Source organism: Typopeltis vanoorti, chromosome 25 (genome assembly GCF_054136105.1).
Source record: "Typopeltis vanoorti isolate ZY-2024b chromosome 25, IOZ_Tvanoo_1.0, whole genome shotgun sequence".
Classification (NCBI taxonomy): Eukaryota; Metazoa; Arthropoda; class Arachnida; order Uropygi; family Thelyphonidae; genus Typopeltis; species Typopeltis vanoorti.
Window position 1 is genome coordinate 16988930 of NC_143573.1, and position 21271 is coordinate 17010200.

Here is a 21271-nt window from a genome sequence, read left to right on the forward strand (position 1 = left end):
TCTAAAATTGCCTTTTCCTGAGAGGAAGTATGCCAGTGTTAACAAAATCAAAATAGAGGTATGCAGTTACTGAAAGTTTGGGAAACACTTATTTATATGGTTAATTATGGTTTATTTACTTAAGTTTTAAGGAAGTTGCTCGCTTTGTGAATTTCTTTAAATTCAGAAAATTTACATGTGTGTGTGTGTGTGTGTGTGTGTGTGTGTGTGTGTTGTATACATGCACATACACACACATTTGTTATTCTGAAAATCACTACTAGCATTTGAAATATTCACTGGCATTTGTTGCTTGTTGAACACATTCAATACATAACATGTGACTTATGTGAAATGATTTTTACTTTACCAAGTTTAGTTCGGATAATGAAAAATTAAATAGATGGTACTTTGTGTGTTATAGAGTAACTCTGCACTGACTATGGATTCTGGCAGGTGTCATGCCACAATAATAATCAAGTATTGTTTTAGTTAACATAAAAAGCCAAATGGCTAGTTTTCTGGCACCTTAATATAGAAAATAAGGGGATAAAAATCCTATGTCGTTTTATAGCCAGTATGCGGAACTAAAGATTGATAACTACGATCTATAAGTTTCATGCCGAAAAACTATCGGCGAAGGCAATTCAAAGTAAAGGTGGAGCAAGCTCCCTCACTATTCTTGATATTTTCTCATAATGTAAAACACAGTTCCTAGGAGATTGCCTTCGCCGATAGTTTTTCGGCATGAAACTTATAGATCGTAGTTATCGATCTTTAGTTTTGCTTAATGGCTATAAAACAACATAGGATGTTTATCCCCTTATTTTCTATATTAAGGTGCCAGAAAACTTGCCATTTGGCTTTTTATCTTAACTAAAATATAATTACACCTTTATGGCATTTGTATAATGAAGGTATGTAAGTTCTTTTCACTAAGCTTTGATATCTTCCAGGTCTACCTACTCACTGATGAGACCTCAAAAAAGGTTGAAACCGGTCTGAGTAGTGAACCTCTCCTCATAATGTAATGACAGTATTACATCTCCTAGGAGCTGTGTTTTACATTATGAGAAAATATCAAGAATAGTGAGGGAGCTTGCTCCACCTTTACTTTGAATTGCCCTCGCCGATAGTTTTTCGGCATGAAACTTATGGATCGTCGTTATCGATATTTAGTTTCGCTTACTGGCTATAAAACAACATAGGATGTTTATCCCCTTATTTTTCAAGTATTGTTTTGTCCCACAGTAGAGATGTTTCCATTGAAATGAATTGCTGCTGTGGCATTGGTGTATGCTGATTTGATGGTTCTGATGTAGGGCTCCTCCACTTGTTGGTTTTGTAATGCTTTAAGTATTGCACAAGTTTTAAATGAATCAAAAGCTTTCTCATAGTCAATAAAACCAAGACATAGTGGTAATTGATATTCATTACACCGTTCAATAATCTGCTGTACAACTTGAATATGGCCCATTGTACTAAAGCCCCTTCGAAAGCCTGCCTGTTCTTTTGGTTGTGCTAATTCTAGAGTCGCACAAAGCCTATGAGCTAAGACTTTTGTAAATGCTTTGTAGACCACTGATAGGTCAGTAGTTCATCAAGTCTTCTATCACCTTTTTTTTTATGTATCAGAATTAGGGTAGCCTTCTTCGGTGTTGTCGGTACATCATTTTTCTTCAGGCATAAAGTAAATAGTTTTGCTAAGAGTTTGTAGATTATTTCTCCACTTGTTTTTAGAATTCACCTATAACTCCATCCTCACCTGCAGCTTTCCCATTTTGGAAGCTTTGGATGCTCTGCATAACTTCTTCTGATAGAATCTGTGGTACTTCAGCTGTGTCGTAGTTGCCTTCTTCTTCATTTAATTCTCATCATCCTGATATCATATTGAGTAGAATTCTTCAATTCTTTTTGCTATTGCATATCTATCTCTGGTAATGGTCCCGTCTTGTAGTTTGACTGCAATCATCTGTTTGCTGTTTGGCTTTTTTGAGACTATGATTATTTTTAATTGTTTGTTGTATGAATTTACAATTGAATTTTCTTATTTCTTCTGTGATACGTTTTCTGATTGTTTTGCACAATTCAGTGTATTCGATTTTATTCTGTAGGTTAATTGATTGTTTCTTTTCTCTTCGTTTCTTCATAAGCTGTTTTGTTTCTTCAGAGATTTTGTCTTGTTTCTGTTCTGTGGTACTACCTCTTTCAAGTGAGCATTGTAAAAGGTTTTGGATAATAATGTCATTACTATCTGATAGATCAGCAGTGTCATCTATAATAAGATGTTTAAATCTATTGTTTAGTTCGTGTTGGAATGTATCCTTTTTAATGTTGAGTTTGTGTACGTCTATGTTTTGATTTGATTTCTGAAACATTTTTCTTCTTTCTTTTTGTTAGTTTATTTGGATTTTACTGCGTATTATACGATGGTCACTTCCAACTTTATAACACGTTGAAGGTGTTATAAACACCTTCAACGTGTTATAAACGTTGAAGGTGTTTATAACAGAGCAGTCTTGAAGGATGTTTTTCTTATTGCGGAGGATAGTCATTTTCACTAGTTTTTCCATGTCCACTTTCTATGTGTTTTTTTCTTGAAAAAGGAATTCATGATATGCAGGTTTTCTTTTTCTGCAAATTCTATTAACCTTGCTCCTCTGTCATCTCTCATGCCATATCCAAAATTTCCCATTGAGCTTTCATCTAAATGTTGAATACCAATTCTAGCATTAAAGCCTCCCATTACAATTCTGAAATGATGTTTTCCTTTATTGTAGAGTTGGGATACATCGTGATAGAAGGTGTCAGTTTCTTCGTCAGTATGACATTGTTAGTGCATAGACTCGGACGATCTTAAGAGTATATTTTTTTGAGATTTGAACAGCAATACTTGCTATTCGATCAGATACACTCTCAAATTGTATTATGTTGTTCTTCAATTTTTTGTTGATCAAGAATCCAACTCCATTGATTCTTTCCTTATCTTGGCCTCTATAATATAACATGTCTCCATTTTTTAATTGTAGAATTTCTTCACCATTACGTCTGGCTTCGCACAGTTCAAGAATGTTCCATTTTAGTCTCTTTAGCTCTTCAGTTAGTTCAGTTAGCCGTGCTTCACTGCTCAGAGTCCTACAGTTTAATGTTCCAAGGTCTAGCTTCCAATGGCAGCATGATCTGGTTACCTGGGGATTCTTAGCACCCTCTGCCTTCATGTTTAACTGCCTGCTGCCATAGGTAGTAACAATCCGACCTCCTGGGAATGAGGGCCATTTTATTTCTGTCGGATTCATCTTGGAAGGTTAGGCCATAAATTCACCACGCTAGCCAAGTGTGGGTTGGTGAATGGCAATATTTTCACATGGAATCGCCAGTCCCAAAACCACTGGTCCAAGGCTCTTTATTCAATATATTCAGAGCTGCCCTGATATCCAATGAATGCTAGTCAGAGTTCCCCCCCCCCCATCCGCCACCTAGGGGACGTGCTCGGTAGCCTGTGGAAGCGCCGAGTCATATATATATGTGTGTGTGTGTATATATATATATATATATTCTATATTGTTGGTGAAGTCTTCCTGTGACTTTTGTTTAGCTGCTCTTACAGCTTAGCTCTCTTACATTTTTCTCTGTATTCTTTTAGGGCATCTGCCAACTTATTTGCTAAGAACTTTTGGTATGCTTTTTCTTTTTTTTATGGACTGCTTCTTTAACTTCTTGTATTCACTATGGTATTCTTATTTTTCTATCCTTGCAGGCAACTTCATCATATGCTTTCCTAGTTGAATCAATAAATATTTTCTTCAGAGTTTGCTACTGAAACTCCAAGGTTTGGTTCACTTTTTTGAATTGTTTTATTTTTTCTTGGAGTTTAGTCTACAGTTTACCTGTAAAAGCTTCTACTTTAATTCTTGTTAAAACATTTTTACATATTGTTGGTTTTAATGTGATATTAATTTTTATCCTACTTAAAACTAAGCAGTGATCACTTCCAACGTTTCAAAACCCCTCGTATTGCAAAACAATTCAAAGATGTCACTATCAGCAATAATTGTCAATGAAGCTTTTTTTATTATTATTATTTCTTGTGTCTTCTCTCCATATAAACTTGTGCACATCTTTATGTTAGAACATGGTGTTAATAATGATTAGTCTATCCTGAGCAGAAACCCAGCAGGTACTTACCATTATTATTATTTGACACCTCCAGGGAGTCCAAAGACTCATTGAGAGAGGGCACCTGCTCTGCAACTCTATCTCCACCATTCAATCCACCAACTGACTGCAACCACACCACCGCCTTCTACCGCCAATCACTACTATTTCCACAGACAATCAGAAACATCCATTCCCATGGCTGGATTCAAACCTCAGCCCTTTGGCTGGAGAGTGGATGCCCTAACCACTTCACCAGCCAGGCTGGCAATATTAACTGTGCACTTTTCTCCAGATTTTCCTAAAACTTATCTATATGGCTGGTAGAATTCACATCCAGTTCTGTTGTTTAGACCTCCAACAAAAATACTTTTCCATATTCTTTGTGTCAGCTGCCTGCTTTAATGACTCAAAAAATTCTTTCACTTCATTCTTAGGAGAACTTTCTGTAGTTTTCATTGTCTATTTCCTCATTTTGAGGTTTGCCCACATAACTCTATTTGAAATTGTCTTCTTTGTCTCAGTAATGCCAGTCATTTACACATGGTACTTTTCTGGTTCTTCTACAAGTTCAATTTCCTTTCCATTAATACTCCTTAAGTTGATGGTTCCTATTTTAATTTCTTACTGCACAGGGGTTGCTATATTTATTTCATATTGTAATTTATAATAAAATTTAGTATAATATTCTGATTGCTGAGAAGTTTCAAAGCTAAATAACTGCTAGTAAAATTGTAGATAACCTGCATGAAATACAGAGAACTGAATAGAACTTCTGACACAGTATCTAATCCTAAGTGTAAGTCAGGTTGAGAGATTGAAGCTGTAGATATAACAGAGAATATGCGTGAAACAGATGTGATGAATGAAGAGTTGGCCATAAGTGTAATATCATGGTTATGCAGAGTGATACACAGAATGGAACATCTCGTGAGTGGTTCAGCTGAGGACAGAAAGAAAGAAAGAAAAAAAGAAAAGGTGTGAGAAAACAGAATGGAATGCTTGACAAAGAGAGAAGGAACAATTAAGGAGAGTCTTGTACTGTAATTCCATTATAATAGGTGTGCATGGCAAGAGAGCGACAAAATTGTGCTTCTCTAGTGCAAAAAATGAATGATGTTAGCGAAGCTATTAGTATGCAAAAGGGTAAAATGAAAGAAACTTGTTTTGGCTGGAATAAATGATTTGAAAGGAGACAAATAATGTATGAGAAAAGACTGAAAGAGTTAATGAAAGTAGCAAAAGAAAAGAGTAAGAGAATTAAGCTAGTGAGTCTGTTGCTACAGTATTACAGAGTTGAATTGGGAAGGCCATGAGAGAAGACTGAAAGAGTTAATGAAAGTAGCAAAAGAAAAGAGTAAGAGAATTAAGCTAGTGAGTCTGTTGCTACAGTATTACAGAGTTGAATTGGGAAGGCCATGATAGTGGATGAGCAATGCATATGTTATGCAAGAGGAATTAAGTGGAGTTTGTGGATGTGTGGAGTGGATTCCATGGAAAAGGACTTATACAATGCAGAAGGTTTGGATTTGGTTTTCAGAGTATGGAAAAGTGTTGTTGAGTAAAGTGAGATTGGATGTGCAAAATTAGGGAAACTAGAAGTATTTATGCTGGAAGCCGTTGAGTTAGTATACAGATACCAGTGAGGGAGATGAATGTTAGACTTTGCAAAAAATGCCTAAGTTAGTCCTTCTGGTAACAAACCAGAATGAGATAGTAAGTCTAAAGTGTAAGGACAGCAGTGGGCTTAAGGCATTATGTACACTAATCCAGTTGCATTCAGAACAAGGGGAAGGAGTTTTGGACATTGGTTGATTCATCATTGGTGATTGATCTACAATGAACCGCACTACACCAACGGCATCTATTGCCCATCACCACTACTAGATTTTCCATGTATCTCGCTGTGGGCAACATCTAGGCAGGATTCAAACCCACGTCCTTTTAGATGGAGATTTAATTGGAAGATTAGTAGTAGATTCCGAAAAGGGAATCGTAGAACTGTGAATTTTTTAAAGTGGAAGAGTTAAGACTGTCAATAAGCATTAGTGAATAAAAGAAGAAATTGCTATTTATGTTCTAAAGGAATGTTCGAGAAAACTCTGATTAGGAAGTTTCATCTGTCTTAAGGATGCTGGATCTAACTATTATTTCTCCTAAAAAGAGACAGAATTGAGTTAGGAAGAATTAATGTGTGCTACATGAGTAATGAAAAAGGATCCTGTGAAAACGAAGTATAAGTCATATATCTTCGGAAAAGGGCCTTGACAGAAAGAGAAACTGGCTGTGAACATTTTGTCATTGTGAAAACAAAGTGTTAGTTTAGTCTTAAGTGTAAGTTTATTTTTTAAAAGGCCTTCGATCCAATTAAATTTGTAATATTGCTTGAAGTGTATATATATCGTTTTTGTTTTATAAAACGTGTTTATTTTGTATTTTGGTCTTGAATCAGTGATTTTTTTTGATTCTGAAAGAAAGAGTTAAAAGTCATTGCGCCAATCGGAGTGAACCCTTGTGCAATAAATAAATATAATAAAAGCACTCGGAAATTAAAAATAATTTTGAGAAAAAAGAGATAAAATAATTTAAACATCTCTTTCTATTAAATAAACAGTATTTATTTAATAGAAAGCATAATCATCACACATTAGCATAATCATATTGAAAATGGAGATAGAAACAAAACTGACATCATTAGCATACAGGAATGTGTGAGCGGAGCTAATATGGGGTAATATTAATATAGTTACTTAAACAAAAGGGGAGAGGAAAGTTGAGTAAAGCAAATATTTGATGCCAGGATGTCCTACGGGAAGACCACGATATACTGATGAAGCTAGGAGTTGTTTGGAGTTAGTTAGTTGTTACAACTCACAATGTAAGATGTAATAATATTGGAGAAACCTGACAAATAGCATATTGCTATTATTATTATTATTATTATTACATGACACTTCCAGGGAGTCCAAAGACTCATCGAGGGAGGGTACCTACTTTACAACTGTCTCCACCAACTACAATGAACCGCACTACACCAATGGCATCTATTGCCATCACCACTACTAGTATTTCCATGTATCTCGCTGTGGCCAACATCTAGGCAGGATTCGAACCCATAGCCTTTTAGATGGAGAGCAGACAGGTTAACCACTCGGCCAATCAGGCGTGCGCATATTACTTTGAAAGAAAACTATTCCATGGAGTTTAATGTTTAATGTTCTGTAGATAACTAAAGAACATTAAAACACGAACTCTGGAAAATATACCAACAAAGTTAATATACTATTAACATTAATATACACATCACCAGCATCCAATGCCTACATCCCATTCATAAACAGTAACAACAACATAATAGCGAAGGCTAATCCCACTCTTTTCATAAAAGCTAACCCAAGCTTCGAAGTAAGTGGGATAAATTTACCTCATTCATCTACACGTAATCCTCATAATCAAAGACTGCAAATTATGTAGCAAAACAGTCAGTAAGGTGTATAATAATAATGAAGATACTGGTATATGTATGTGTGTGTGTATATATATATATAAGTATATGAATTTGTATCCAAAGGAAAAAATATTGAAAAGAACTAATGTGCCTTAAACTGTGTAGCATCAAGTGTAATATGCATTAATTGTAAATATGTAAATACTCTGTACAATGAAAATAGAAAAATTGTTATTTTATACATAATGTGTAAACATGCAAAAAAAGTCTGTAATAATCATCAATGTTAATATTATAATAATGTATGTTGTAAACAATGGTTGTTATTTAAAAAATATTATGTACGTGCACGTATCTGTTATGAACAACTGTATTCGTGTAATGTATTATAAATATTATATATATATATATATATAAATTATTATTATTATCCATGATTCAAAAATTCCGCGTAGTCTTTATTGTTAATATTAGAAGAACATGTGTTGTAAATATAGATGCAAAAAAGTATTATTATCAAAATTTTAATTGAAATGTGATGTAGAAAATGAATCGCATATGCAGCACTTATTGCTGAATTTTGTAAAAATTGCAAGTTGGAATGTCACTAAAGATTAGATTGTAATTGTGTAAATATTTTAGAAATCAGTTATTACATGACACCTCCAGGGAGTCCAGAGACTCATTTAGGGAGGGTACCTACTTTACAACTGTCTCCACCACTCAATTCACCAACTACAATGAACCGCAACTACACCAATGGCATCTATTGCCCATCACCACTACTAGTATTTCCATGTATCTCACTGTGGGCAACATCTATGTCCACGGCAGGAGTTGAACCTGCAGCCTTTTAGATGGAGAGCACATAGGCTAACCACTTGGCCAATCAGGCCTGTGCATATTAATTTGAAAGAAAACTATTCCATGGAGTTAGTGTAATGCAAACTCAATTATATAGTTTTTATTTATTTTGTATGATGGCTGTAAGCCCCTTTTACAGGGAGGTACAGCACCATCTCAGTCCCCCTTATTTTTTATCATAGCTTGAGACCATCATAGCTGATGAATCAGACCTATGGCTGGAGGGGACTGCCTTAAGTATGACTGACTGTAAACTCTATGTGTTCCCAGGTCGGATTTGCCTATTCTGGGGAATGAAAAACCCGAGTTGCTGGTTGAACAAAAAAATCCTACCACCATATGAGACCAGCTAACTCACCTTTCATCGAAAGAGACCACAAAAAGGCTCACGTCATGGATGGGAATTGAACCCAGGTCTTTCCAACCAAAGGACTTCGTCTATACTGACTGAGCTACAGAGGCTCTAATTATATAATACAGTATTATCATAGTATTACTTGAAGGTTACATTAGTGAAATGGATTTTTACATGCTAATTGAAATTCTTGTCATCATTTAATTTTTCATATATTATGGATGTATAAGAAGTGATTTATTAATAATAATTCTATACATATAAATTTATTTAGCTCTATATTGGAAGGAAGCCTGAAGTAATTGTGGATGACTGGAATGCATGGTTTTATGATGATCTCATAAATTTAGTAAGTAATTCTGTTGTATTTTGCTAAATAGAAATTAAAAAATACCATTAATATTCATTCATTCATCTTCAAGGCCCACCTTTCCTAACTGGGTTGTGGGGGCAGCAGCCGCAAGAGGAACTTCCAATGGTCATGCTCCTCTGCCACCAAGCTCACGTGTTCTAGTGGGACTCCCAGACGTGTCCACCCAAGGTTTTGGATATAATCTATCCAGCGAGTCCTTGGCCTTCCACGTGGCCTCCCACCCTCTGGCTTGGCAAAGAGGGCCTGCTGGGGGAACCTCTCTTGTGGCATTCTGACCAGGTTCCCATACCAACGTAACTGTGATATCTCATCATGGAGAAGCAACGGTTGAGTATGAGGGTTTCCCGAATTGCAGAGCTTCTGACTCTGTTGAGTCTTGTCAGCCCTGCAACCTCTCGAAGGAACCTCATTTCAGCCACTTGGATTCGAGTCTGCATTCTTTTGGTCATTACCCAACTCTCATGACCAAAATGGTGAGCATGGGGACATAGATTGTATTGAAGACAGCCAGCTTTGCCTTCTGGCTTTACTCCCACTTCAATACTACCGAATGGCCAAGCTCCCGCAATATTGCACTTGCTGAGCCAATTCGAGTATCTAGCTCTTCATCCCACTTTCCATCACTCGTGAATATGGACCCAAGGTATTTAAACTTCTCCACCTGCCTAAGTGGGACTCCAATCACATATAGAGTACACTGGGGTGGTTGTCTTGAGACCACAAATATTTCAGTTTTGGCCATACTGATCTTAATTCCGGCTTCTGCACAAACAGCTACAAACCTATCCAGGGTCTGCTGGAGGTCATCTATGGAAGAACTAAGCAAAACTAGGTCATCTTGGTGTCGCACTGATTAGATCGTTGGCTTGTCGAGAGCTCCTGAAAGGATTAGTAGTATTTTGTATTTACATTAGATATTTTACTAGAATTTTAAGTAGTATTGTTTGCTTTTTGTTTCTTGGTGTGTCTGTACAATTTTTGCATGTTTTCTGTTATTTTAATTATTATTTTTAAGAAAAGATAGCGTACACATGGCACCGATAAAGGAAAAAAATGCGACCAGATCGCCATGTTTGTTTAAGAGTTTTGGTGTAAACGAATTTATGCAGTGTGCTGTCTGTGAGATGTATGCCTTACGAAGAGCGGTGGGAGTCTGGTTAGAAAGTGATAGTGGAGTTAATATATGTAGAAAGTGTAAAGAGAATGAGGACTTCAAGCGTGTTTCGTGTGTCAAGAGTGATATCGTTAACGATAGTCAGAATGTAGAAAATGGCGGTGTGCTAGAGAATTGCGTGGTAGTGCCAGATACGTGTGAGAGCATCGCTGAAAGTGTAAATGAAGGTAGAAACACAGACAGAATGGATGATTTGATTGATAATGAAAATGGTGAGATAAATGCGAGTAGCGAAATTGCCCGTTTGAATGGTGCGATACACAGAGCTAAAAGACAACTGGAGCGTATGGAAAAATGTGTGTTGAACGTACCAACAAATAACCGGCAGAAGTCTGTGACGGCAAATAATAGAATGTTCATAAAGGTCAATAAAATGAAGGAACGAGTGCTGTATAGGGATTCGCTATTAAGAGGCGTAATAATTGAGAGTTTAACGAAGTTGTACCAGCCGGGTGCGAACATAAAGAACGTCAGCGAATCTATTCGACTGCAAAAACAGAGGGTGAAAGAGATGATAATCGTGGCAGGAACGAATGATTTGAAAGAGGACAAAATGGAAATGATAGAGGATGTGAGGGAGTTGTTTGAGGTAGCAAAAGAGAGGAGTGAGAGAGTTAGGATGGTGAGTATCTTACTGCGGAAGACAACGAAGTGTTTAGAAGGAGGGCCATAATTGCCAATGACTTTATGCGTGGGTTATGCATGGAGAGTGGTGTGGAATTTGTGGATGTGTGGAATGAGTTCGATGGGCAAAAGGACTTATATAAGATAGATGGGTTACATTTGAATGGAGTTGGTGTACGGAGACTTGAAAAAGTGTTGATGAATGATGTGGAAGTGGATATACAGACTCAGGGAAACTAGATTTATTAAGGGGGGGGGGAGTAGATATGCAGACTTTAGGGGGGGGGCAGTTAAGTGTATGAATGAGTATATTATGCCCGAGCGAGTACGACGGACAACAAATCAGAATGGGATAGTTAGTATAAGGCATCAAAGTAGGGATGGGACAAATGGGCTTCTGCGATTCATGGACACTAATGCCAGGAGTATTGGGAACAAGAAGGAAGAGTTTTTGGCCATGGTTGGCACTTCCAGGCCACAGGTTGTCAGTATTAGTGAAACATGGCTGACAGAAGATGATAAAGCTAGTGGGATTGAATGCGACGGGTATAGCGTGTTCAGGAGTGACAGGGTGAATAAAAAGGGGGGAGGAGTGTTATTGATGATAGCTGATGAGCTTCAGCCAAGGAGTATAGAAGTTGAACTGCAGGATAGGGAAAAAAAGCCCATTTGAGGCTGTTTGGTGTGAGATAGAATCTAGCAGAACAAAATATACAATTGGGTGCTGCTGTAGACCGGGTGATGGAGTGGATGGTGGGAATAGTATGCATAAGCAAATAGAAGAAATGAGTGGAAGGAGGGTAATTATTATGGGTGATTTCAATTATGGTAACATTGACTGGAAAGAGGAGAGGGCATATGAGAGGAAGGAATTTTATGCGGTTATTAAGGGACAACTATCTACGGCAACATGTATTGGAAAATACCAGGGGGAAGAGAGTGCTGGACCTAGTAATTGCAACTGAGAATGTGGCTGTAACGAACATGACCATGTTGCCACCAATTGGTGAGAGTGACCATAAGGTCATGACTTGGGAGGTGGCTAAAGGAGTCGAATTTACAATTAAGACAGGGTACATGTGGAATTACCGGGCTGGTAAGTATGACAAGCTTAGGTGTGTGCTTGGCTCAATGCCATTGCATGTAAAACTGCAAGGACTGGATGTTGATAGTGCATGGGAGGTGATTAAGAACTGTTTGCAGGAGGCAATGGTTGACTGTATACCAAGAGTCCGAATAATAAATCGAGTAGGGGTTATATGGATGAATAACACTATTAAGCTTGAGCTGCAAAAAAAGAAACAATTGTGGAGGGAATTTAAGGAGAAGGGTGACCATCAAGCGCAGGAACAATATAAAGCTCAGGCCAGGATGGTAACAAGGGTGGTAAGAAAAGCAAAAGCAGATTACGAAAGGAAATTGGCCACGCAGGCTAAAGAGAATCCCAAACAGTTTTTTCAATATGTTGCAAGTAAAAGGAAAAATGCTCATGGTAGAATGATCTTAAAAAATGCTGAGGGTAGGGAGGTAACCGAATCGGTCGATATTGTGGAATTACTGAGCGAGCACTTTGCAAGAATATATCATCCAGGTAGTGACTTTGCAGGAATGGAAGAACCAACAGCTTATACTGGAATTGTGATGAATGAAGTAGAGGTAACTAGTCTATTACAGAACCTCAATGTCAATACATCTGTGGGATTGGATGGTATACCAGCTCGTGTCGTACGTGAAGCAGCCAAAGAATTGTCAGTGCCCTTGACCATTTTGTTTAATTTGAGCCTCAGGACTCGGTCAGTCCCAAGGGGGTGGAAAGAGGGGAAAATAGTTCCACTGCACAAAGGTGGTTCCAAGGCTGCTGTTTTAAATTACCGGCCAATCAGCATAACAGGAATCATTATCAAGGTCTTAGAGATAATAGTCAAGAGGAAAATACAAGATTGGATAGAAGAAAATGGGATACTGTATCGGGGACAGCATGGTTTTGTGAAGGGTAGGTCATGCCTCAGTAACTTGCTCACGTATTATAACACAGTGACGGCTGAACTGGATAAGAGTAATGGGTTTATAGTGATTCTACTGGACCTTGCTAAGGCCTTTGACAGGATACCACATGGAATTCTAATCAGTAAATTGCAGCATATGGGAATGGACATAAGGTTGGTGAGATGGATAGGAGGGTGGTTGACGGAGAGATATCAGAGAGTGGTTACTCAGGAGTAGACTCCACACGATGGCCTGTGACTAGTGGTGTGCCACAAGGATCTGTTCTTGGACCACTGCTGTTTAATTTGTTCATAAATGATATAGGAAAGGATCTGAGAGGAACAGTTCATTTGTTTGCGGATGATGCGAAGTTGGGTAGGGCAATAGTGAATGCAGATGACGTCAAAATTTTGCTTGATGATTTGGATAGATTGGAGGTCTGGGCTAAGGAAAATGGATGTCAATTTAATGTAGCAAAATGTAAGGTTATGCATTTTGGGGTGAAAAGATTGGCGGCAGTTTACTGCATTGGTGGAACCGTGCTCCAGGAAATTGATGAGGCACGAGATTTAGGAGTGTTGGTGGATAAGGAATTGAAATTTAGGGGACACATTGCAAAAGTGGCCAAATCAGCTCATCAAATCACTTGGTTGCTGAAGAATACGTTGACAAGCAGAGACAAGCAGGTTATTGTTCCTCTGTATCGAGCCTTGATAAGACCCCATCTAGACTACTGTGCTCAGATTTGGTCACCTAGGTTTCTTCTTGATTGGGAGGAGGTGTAGAGGATTCAGTGTCGAGTGACCAAGATGATAACAGGTCTGTGGAATGAACCTTATGAGAACAGATTGAAGATATTTGTGGGTTGCAAAAATTGGTTGATAGGCAGAGGAGGGGAGATATGATTGAGACATTCAAATTACTGAAGGGTTTCTATAAAATTAATTCAGAAGATATTTTTGAGAACAGGGCTGGTTGTGGGAGGACTAGGGGACATCCATGGAAACTGGGCAAAAGTGTGGTTAGTAACGGTGTTAGAGTTGGGTTCTTTACTTTTAGAGTAGTGAATGAGTGGGATGCGCATCCTGAGTCTGTGGTGGATGCTGTGACAGTGAATGAGTTTAAGGCGAGGTATGATAGATACTGTATGAATGTCGAATAGTTGTGATTAAAATGATTTGGGGCCTCCCTCGATGAGTCTAATGACTCCCTGGAGTTGCCCATAATAATAGTAATAATAGTAATAATCTCCAAAAAGCAGACGTCCAATGCTAAATCTTTCAATTCTGACACACTCACTGCCTCACTTGTGTCTATCAATCCCGTCCATGACTATTATGAAAAAGAGGGGTGACAGAACACACCGTTAGCAGAGGCCAACGGAGACTGTGTAAGGTTCAGACTTTGTGCTGTATACCCTGACACAAAACTCTGGGCATTCGTACATGGGCTTGATAGCAGCTAATAGTTGGCCATCCACTCCATACTCCTGTACTACTTGCCAAAGCTTATCCCAAGGAACCTGGTCATATGCCTTCTCCAAGTCCACAAAACGTGTAGACAGTCTTGGCATATTCCCAAGATTTCTCAACGACTTTCCTTAAAGTGAAGATTTGGTCAGTTGTGCTTCTACTAGGACAAATGCCACATTGTTCTTCCTGGAACTTTGACTCAACTATGCTCCTACACCTTCTTTCCAAGCACCTAGCATATACTTTCCCAGGCGGGCTGAGCAGAAAGATGCCCAATAGTTGCGGCAATCTCTCTGATCTTTCTTCTTGAAGACTGGTATTATTATGCCTGTCTGCCAATGCTTTGGTGCTCGCCCAGATATCCAAGCAGCCTGACACACTCCTGTCAGCCAGAGAACCTGTCTTGATTTAATGCTTTTAGCATTTTGGGCCGAATTTCATCATCACCAGCCTTGCCCAATTTTATTGCTAAATGGACCTCTTCTGCTGTGAGACTAGTCATCACCTTGATCTGCACCTCTTAGATGTCCGCAACTGCTGGGCCACTTGGGTTAAGAAGGCTCTCAAAGTATTCCCTCCATCTGTGGAGGGTATCCTTTTAGGTTGTTAAAAGTGCACCATCAGAGGCTTTAATTGCCCTTGCTGTGTGCTATTTCCTCCCTCGAAGGCAGCAGATGGTCTTCCAGAATACTTTGTTTGCATTTGCATAGGATGAGTCTAATCTTTCTCCAAAGGATTCTCAAGCCTTCTGCTTTGCTGTCTTTACTGCCTCAGTGTACCAGAAACGCATCTCAGGTGACCTGACCCATGCTAGGTAGGCCTCCTTTTTTGCCCAGACAGCTTTTTGGAACTCTTGGTTCTACCAAGGTGTTCTTTTCTCACTGCCCGTTGCTACGCCGAGCCGCTTTCTGCCACAGCATGAGAGTGCAGTGGCGGTGACAGCAGTTCTGAACAGCTGCCACTCCTCCTCAACATCTGCAGTATGCTTGGGAATCTCTTTGAACCTGGAGGAAATGTCATCTGCAAAATTCTTCCTCACTGCCTCATTTTCCAGTGCCTCCCATTTCACGCGGTATAGCTGCTTAGGCTTACCAACGTTGATGGTAGCATCTGGTTTCTGAAGCCATAGAGTGCAGACAACAAGATGGTGATCAGTTGACAGTTCTGCCCCTCTCCTCACACGAAATTCCAGCACTGAGGAAAATAGGTCTGTTGAGACTATAAAGAAGTCAATCAGAGACCTTTGTCCAAGTGTATTTTGTCCCCCTGTACCAGGTATACTTATGGACTTCTCAGTGCTGAAAGAAGGTATTCATTATGGACAAGCTGTTAGTACAGCAGAAGTCCAATAATTTCAACCCATTTGTGTTAAGGTCAGGGTCACCGTTCCTTCCAACCACACCCCTCCATGTCTGGTCATCTGTTCCAACATGTGCATTAAAGTCACCCATTAGCAGGACTGATTCCATGTCTGCCACCCTGTCAAAAGCAGCATCTACTTCCTCTAAGAAGGCAGAGTATTCTGACTCCAGATTAGGTGCATAGGCTTGCATCACAGCCAAGTCGTTTTTTATCTGGAGCCTTAACACACACACATACCCCCTCCCTCAATGGGATCCACTCAGCAACACTGTCTGACAGCTGTGGGGCTTGTGAGTATCCCCACACCTGCCTGAGCAGACATTGTCTGGCTCATGCCAGAGTAGTAGAGCTTCCACCCCTCATCCAGGTCAACAGTTCCAGAGCCTCTCCTCTTGGTTGAAGAAAGCCCGACTAAATCTAGTTGGTAGTGCTTGCTTCCTTGACCAGTTCCTTCTCCTTCCCTATTTTTCGAACGGGTCCCTCTGCCTAAAACCTGAATTGCATCCCTTGGTAACCTGCACGACAGACGATGCTGTATGACCATTGTTTGATGACCTGACCATGTTACAGTGTGTGGTAATGCCCAGTTTGCATAAGACGAAATGACACAGCAGAATAGGAAAGGTTCACCCCTAGCCCTCGAATACTCTAATAGCATTCAGGGGAAGGAGTAAGAAGAGAAGGAAGAAACAGGAGGGAACAGTCTACAGATAATATAACAGATGTATATTACATGAAGTAAGGCATGGTCCAGCATCAGGTACCTTGGGTTTGCCACACCTGTACTCACTAAAGTGTGTTTTATTGGCTTTCTGTGTTTCTTAACGCCTGAAGAAGTTGGCCTTCCGACGAAACATGTTGCATTGTGAATAAATTTAATTGTTTATTCTAACTCTCGGATCTAAGTCAATATATGAAAATATGAATACACACACGCGCACACACACACACACACACACACACACAGGTAATTCTCGCTTTACAAATTCCAGCTTTAAGAATTTTTATCTTTACAAATTTTTTGAATTGGAGCAGCAAAGGATGTAATGATCGTATGAATGTAACAATCAGTTAGAATGAGCCTTGGAGATGCGAGTGTGTTATTCATAGTTTTCTTCAATTACATCTGATTTTTTATTTTATTTTATTTTTAACTATAACCCTTGCAATGTGATTGCGATGTTTAAAGCACATTATTTCAGAGACTTTTGAAATGTCAATAGAAGCAACTGATAAATAAGGAAACTTCTCTATCAAAGAGTTTTGGAAGAGATTCAACATTTTAGATACAATTCGGGCAATGCAGAGCAACTGGCATAAAGTTTCCAAAAAAAAAAAAAACTGTGAAAGGAGTGTGGCATAAACTCTGCCCTCAGTTTAATGATCATTTCGAAGGCTTTGAAGACCCAACACAGATTATGAATTCTGAAACTCAGGCAATCTTATTTATGGCTAACCAGTTGTAAATAGAAGTTTCAGAAGGTGATGTTAATGAGCTGCTTCAATCTCACACTATGGAACTCTCACCCAATGATCTCCTTGAATTAGAGGAACAGGAAAGAGAAGAAGAAGAAGAGAAAGAAGATAACGAATATGAAGCTCCAACTCAGTTTTTCACTTTAAAAGGTCTAGAACAGAGCTTTCCAAACTGTTTGTCACGACACGTTAGTGTGTCGGCTGCAGTATGAAGGTGTGCCGCGTGAACATAAAGCGTTAAACAGAATAATCGCTGAAAATTTCCACAGCAGAATCCATTTCACAAAGTACAGGTACAACTTTTAGTTAGCGCCGTCAAAATTATATATACAAACTATCTTTTAATTATTTTTAACCTTTAAGAATATTTCATATGAATATATTTCGATAAATAATGGAGAATAAATGCAGCCGATAATAAATGTGAGTGTCTTTATCTACTATTCCACCAAATATTGAAAAACTGTGTTCATCCCATGAAGCTCATATATCTCATTAAAATTCTAATATAAACAGGAATAGATTTTTAAATAAACCTTCTAAAAGTTATACAAAATATAACTGTAAAAGTATATACTTAAACTACATCCAATCTGGCCACGTGACCCATGAGAGGAACATCAGACTGAATTACTGTGCTGCAAAATTATGTTTGTCTAAAAAGTGTGTCACCAACATGAAAAGTTTGGAAAGCCCTGGTCTAGAAGAAGCATTTAAACATTCGAAAAAGCTCAAGCAATCTTTGAATCGTAAGATTCAGACTTGTGATTCAAATTTATGATTTAGTAAATTTCTTGCGAAATGAATAATGCTTCTACTTGCTGTCGAGTAGAAGCATTATTTTAAACAAAAAGAAGCTTAAGTCAATGAAGCAGATAACACTCGAGGCCTTCTTTGGAAAAAAAAAAAAAAGAAAAGATGTACCAATTCACCCGGTGATATAGAAATGAGCCAGAGTAGAAAGTATTTTGCTTGGTATCTTTAACATAGAAATGAGCCAATTTTTTTTTTTCAAATAATCTTTTAATTAAAAATTTTTCTTATGTTATTTTTTAAATATGTAAATCTTTGGGCAGACAAGTCTTTTCTTTTCATTTAATATTCATTTTATATTTTATATATTCCTTCCTGTGAACGTAACTCTTGCGTATAGCATTATTTCTAAGGCAAATTAATTCTCACTTTATGAATTCCCAAATTATGAACAGTCACCAGAAACCAATTAATTCGTTATCGTAAAGCGGGAAATACCTGTATGTATATGTGTGTGTGTGTGTGTGTGTGTGTGTGTGTGTGTGTGTGTGTGTGTGTGTGTGTGTGTGTGTATTTATATACACACACACACACACACACACACACACTGAGTGGCTACTTTATTAGGAACACTTTTCCATTTAAGAAAATACACCACTCTTGATGACATTGAGTCCCATGGCTGCAATTTGCTATATAAATCAGGTAGACAGGCATCCAACAGTTTTTTTTTTGATGCACCAGAATGGATAAAGGGCATGTCAGCTGATTATGAGCGCAATGTTGTTTGTTTGTGCCAGACGGCGTGCTAGTGCTGGCATCTCAGAAACGTCTAGTCTTTTTGATCTGTCCTCATGCATCAATGAGCTGTTTCCGTTAACAGGTCTATTGTTGGCTTGAAGTTATCTAGTTATTAAACCACCCCTGGTAAATCCTAAACACTGATGCATGTGAAAAGAGACAGGAGGGCTGTAACCAGTCAAATCACAGCTCAGCACAACAGTGGTAGTGGTCAAAACATCATATCTGAATGCACAGTTCATCATACACTGTCATCGATGGGGGGGGGGGGGGTGGTACAGGAGCAGATGACCATCCCAGGTCCCAGTGCTGAACTAAGACAGGAAGATGTGGATTTAGTGGGCACATGATAACCAACACTCTCAACAGCTCTGATGACTCAAAAAAAATGTTGCCTGGTCTGATGAGTCCCAGTTTGTACTGTATCATGCCAGTGGTAGAACCGCACCTGCCTCAAAGTTACAGACCAATCAGCTTCATCTCAAATCTGGGTAAAATTGCAGAGAAAGTTATTCTTACTAGATTCCAAGCCTCCGTACACAAGTTAAACATTCTTCCTAATGAGCAGTTTGGGTTCTGTCAATTCCATAGTACCACACAACAGATATATAGACTAGTCGAATACATCTCCACGAGATTCAATTGGCATCAATGCACTTGGACTGTTTTTCTTGACATGGCCAGTGCATTTGATAAAATTTGGCATTACAGACTACTACATAAACTGATCTCAACTGGAAATACCATTGGAAATGATTCACTTAATTAAATCATACCTTTTAGACAGGCATATGCAAGTTAAGATCGGCGGTGTGCTATCTACGCAGAAACGCATCTTGGCTGGTGTTCTATTTTCCATATACATGTACGATATCCTGCACAACCCATTGTCATCTGTCATTCTGCGGATGATACAGCGATATTAGTCAGATCTCTACAGCCACATCTTGCCATCATGCAAGAAAACCTACTACTGATTGAAAGGTGGTTCGCCACATGGAGACTTCAAGTGAATCCCCATAAGAGCATAGCCATGCTATTCTCCAGAAGAACCGATGCTTCCTAAAGGGGACATCTTCCTTTTCAACACAAAAATCCTCTAGCAAACAGAGATCAAATACCTTGATGTACTGCTGGACAGAAGGCTGACTTTCAACTGCCATATCAAGACTCAAAGTGTAAAGATATCAAAAGCCATTGCCCAGCTTTATCCTCTGATCAACAGGAACAGTAAGCTAAACACCAGAATCAAATTACTTATCTACAAACTGATGGCTTGTCCTATACTCGCTTACACTTCTCCAGCGTGAAGCCATACTGCTGATACTAATATTCTCAAGTTAGAACGTGTGCAAAATAAATGTCTACAAATAATCCTAAACGCACCATGGTTCGTTTCTTCTACTTCCTGAGTCCACCATGAAGTTCTGATTTTTCTCTCCTTACAACCTTACCACATGTTTCTCTTGCTGAATTAATCAATGTTTTCTTCAGAATTTGCTATTTATGCAGGTAACCCTCGTATAATGCGGATGTTAGGTTCCACAGAAATGCTGCGTTATATAAATCACGTTATACAAGACTCAGATCACACAGAAAAAGTAGGGTTATATTCTGAAATCGTTTTTTTTTTTTTTTAAATTATATAAACAACAATGACATATCTAACAAAAATTATTTTTATTTAATTCAGGTAATTCATGTAAGTTAAGAAAACATATAAAATATGAAACAAAATACATAGTATAAACTTATAAAAATACAAATTCTACTTAAACTTCATTGCACATAATGCATAAATGTTTGAGGCAAAATAAAATAAAGTGCATATTTTAATCTTCAAAACGAACATTTTATAGATGTTCTTTATTTACGAGTGGCCAGACGTCGTCATCACTTGAAATCTCTTGGAGATCATTTGTATAATTCCCATAGCATACTTTGGCTAGTTTATTATCAAGAAGTCAGTAATAAGACCTTCCTTACCAGTATGCTGCAATTTTTTATTAAGTTCATAATATGGAGCTAAACAAATATCAGTTGTCTCCTGAATTTTCCGGAGCGCTCCATCGAGGGATAATTATCCATAAAATAACGTCCTAACTTTCTAGCCAAGTCTACTCCGTCTGCTAATTTCTTTAAACTGGATTCTTTAACAGATTCATCACAATCAGAATCTTCGGCAGAACTTTCCCCGTCATTTGGTTATCTATTAATTGTACCAGTTCCTCTTCATTTAAATCTGTTTCCCCATCAATTAATTCACTAATTTTGTTTTCAACCATATTGCAAAAAGTGACCATTACTATAAAAATAAATTTTTTCCATAAAAAAAGCATTACATATTGTATATAACTCACCAGAAAATAAAGTGCTCAGCTTGAGATTAACACTTATGATTTTTAATGCGCTTTCCTGGCAGAAAACGAAGACAACTTTCAACAATAAA

The 21271-nt window shown here is 38.2% G+C and overlaps 1 protein-coding gene across 3 annotated transcripts in view; it reads left to right on the plus strand.

Moving 5' to 3' along the window:
- Positions 1-21271, plus strand: part of LOC150092574 (terminal uridylyltransferase 4-like) — a 583753-nt gene that overhangs the window by 459308 nt on the left and 103174 nt on the right. For all 3 annotated transcript variants that reach the window (XM_090414413.1, XM_090414412.1, XM_090414414.1), the window contains exon 20: positions 9076-9150. In XM_090414413.1, coding sequence (XP_090270539.1) covers positions 9076-9150 — 75 coding nt within the window. The remainder of the gene's footprint in view (positions 1-9075; positions 9151-21271) is intronic.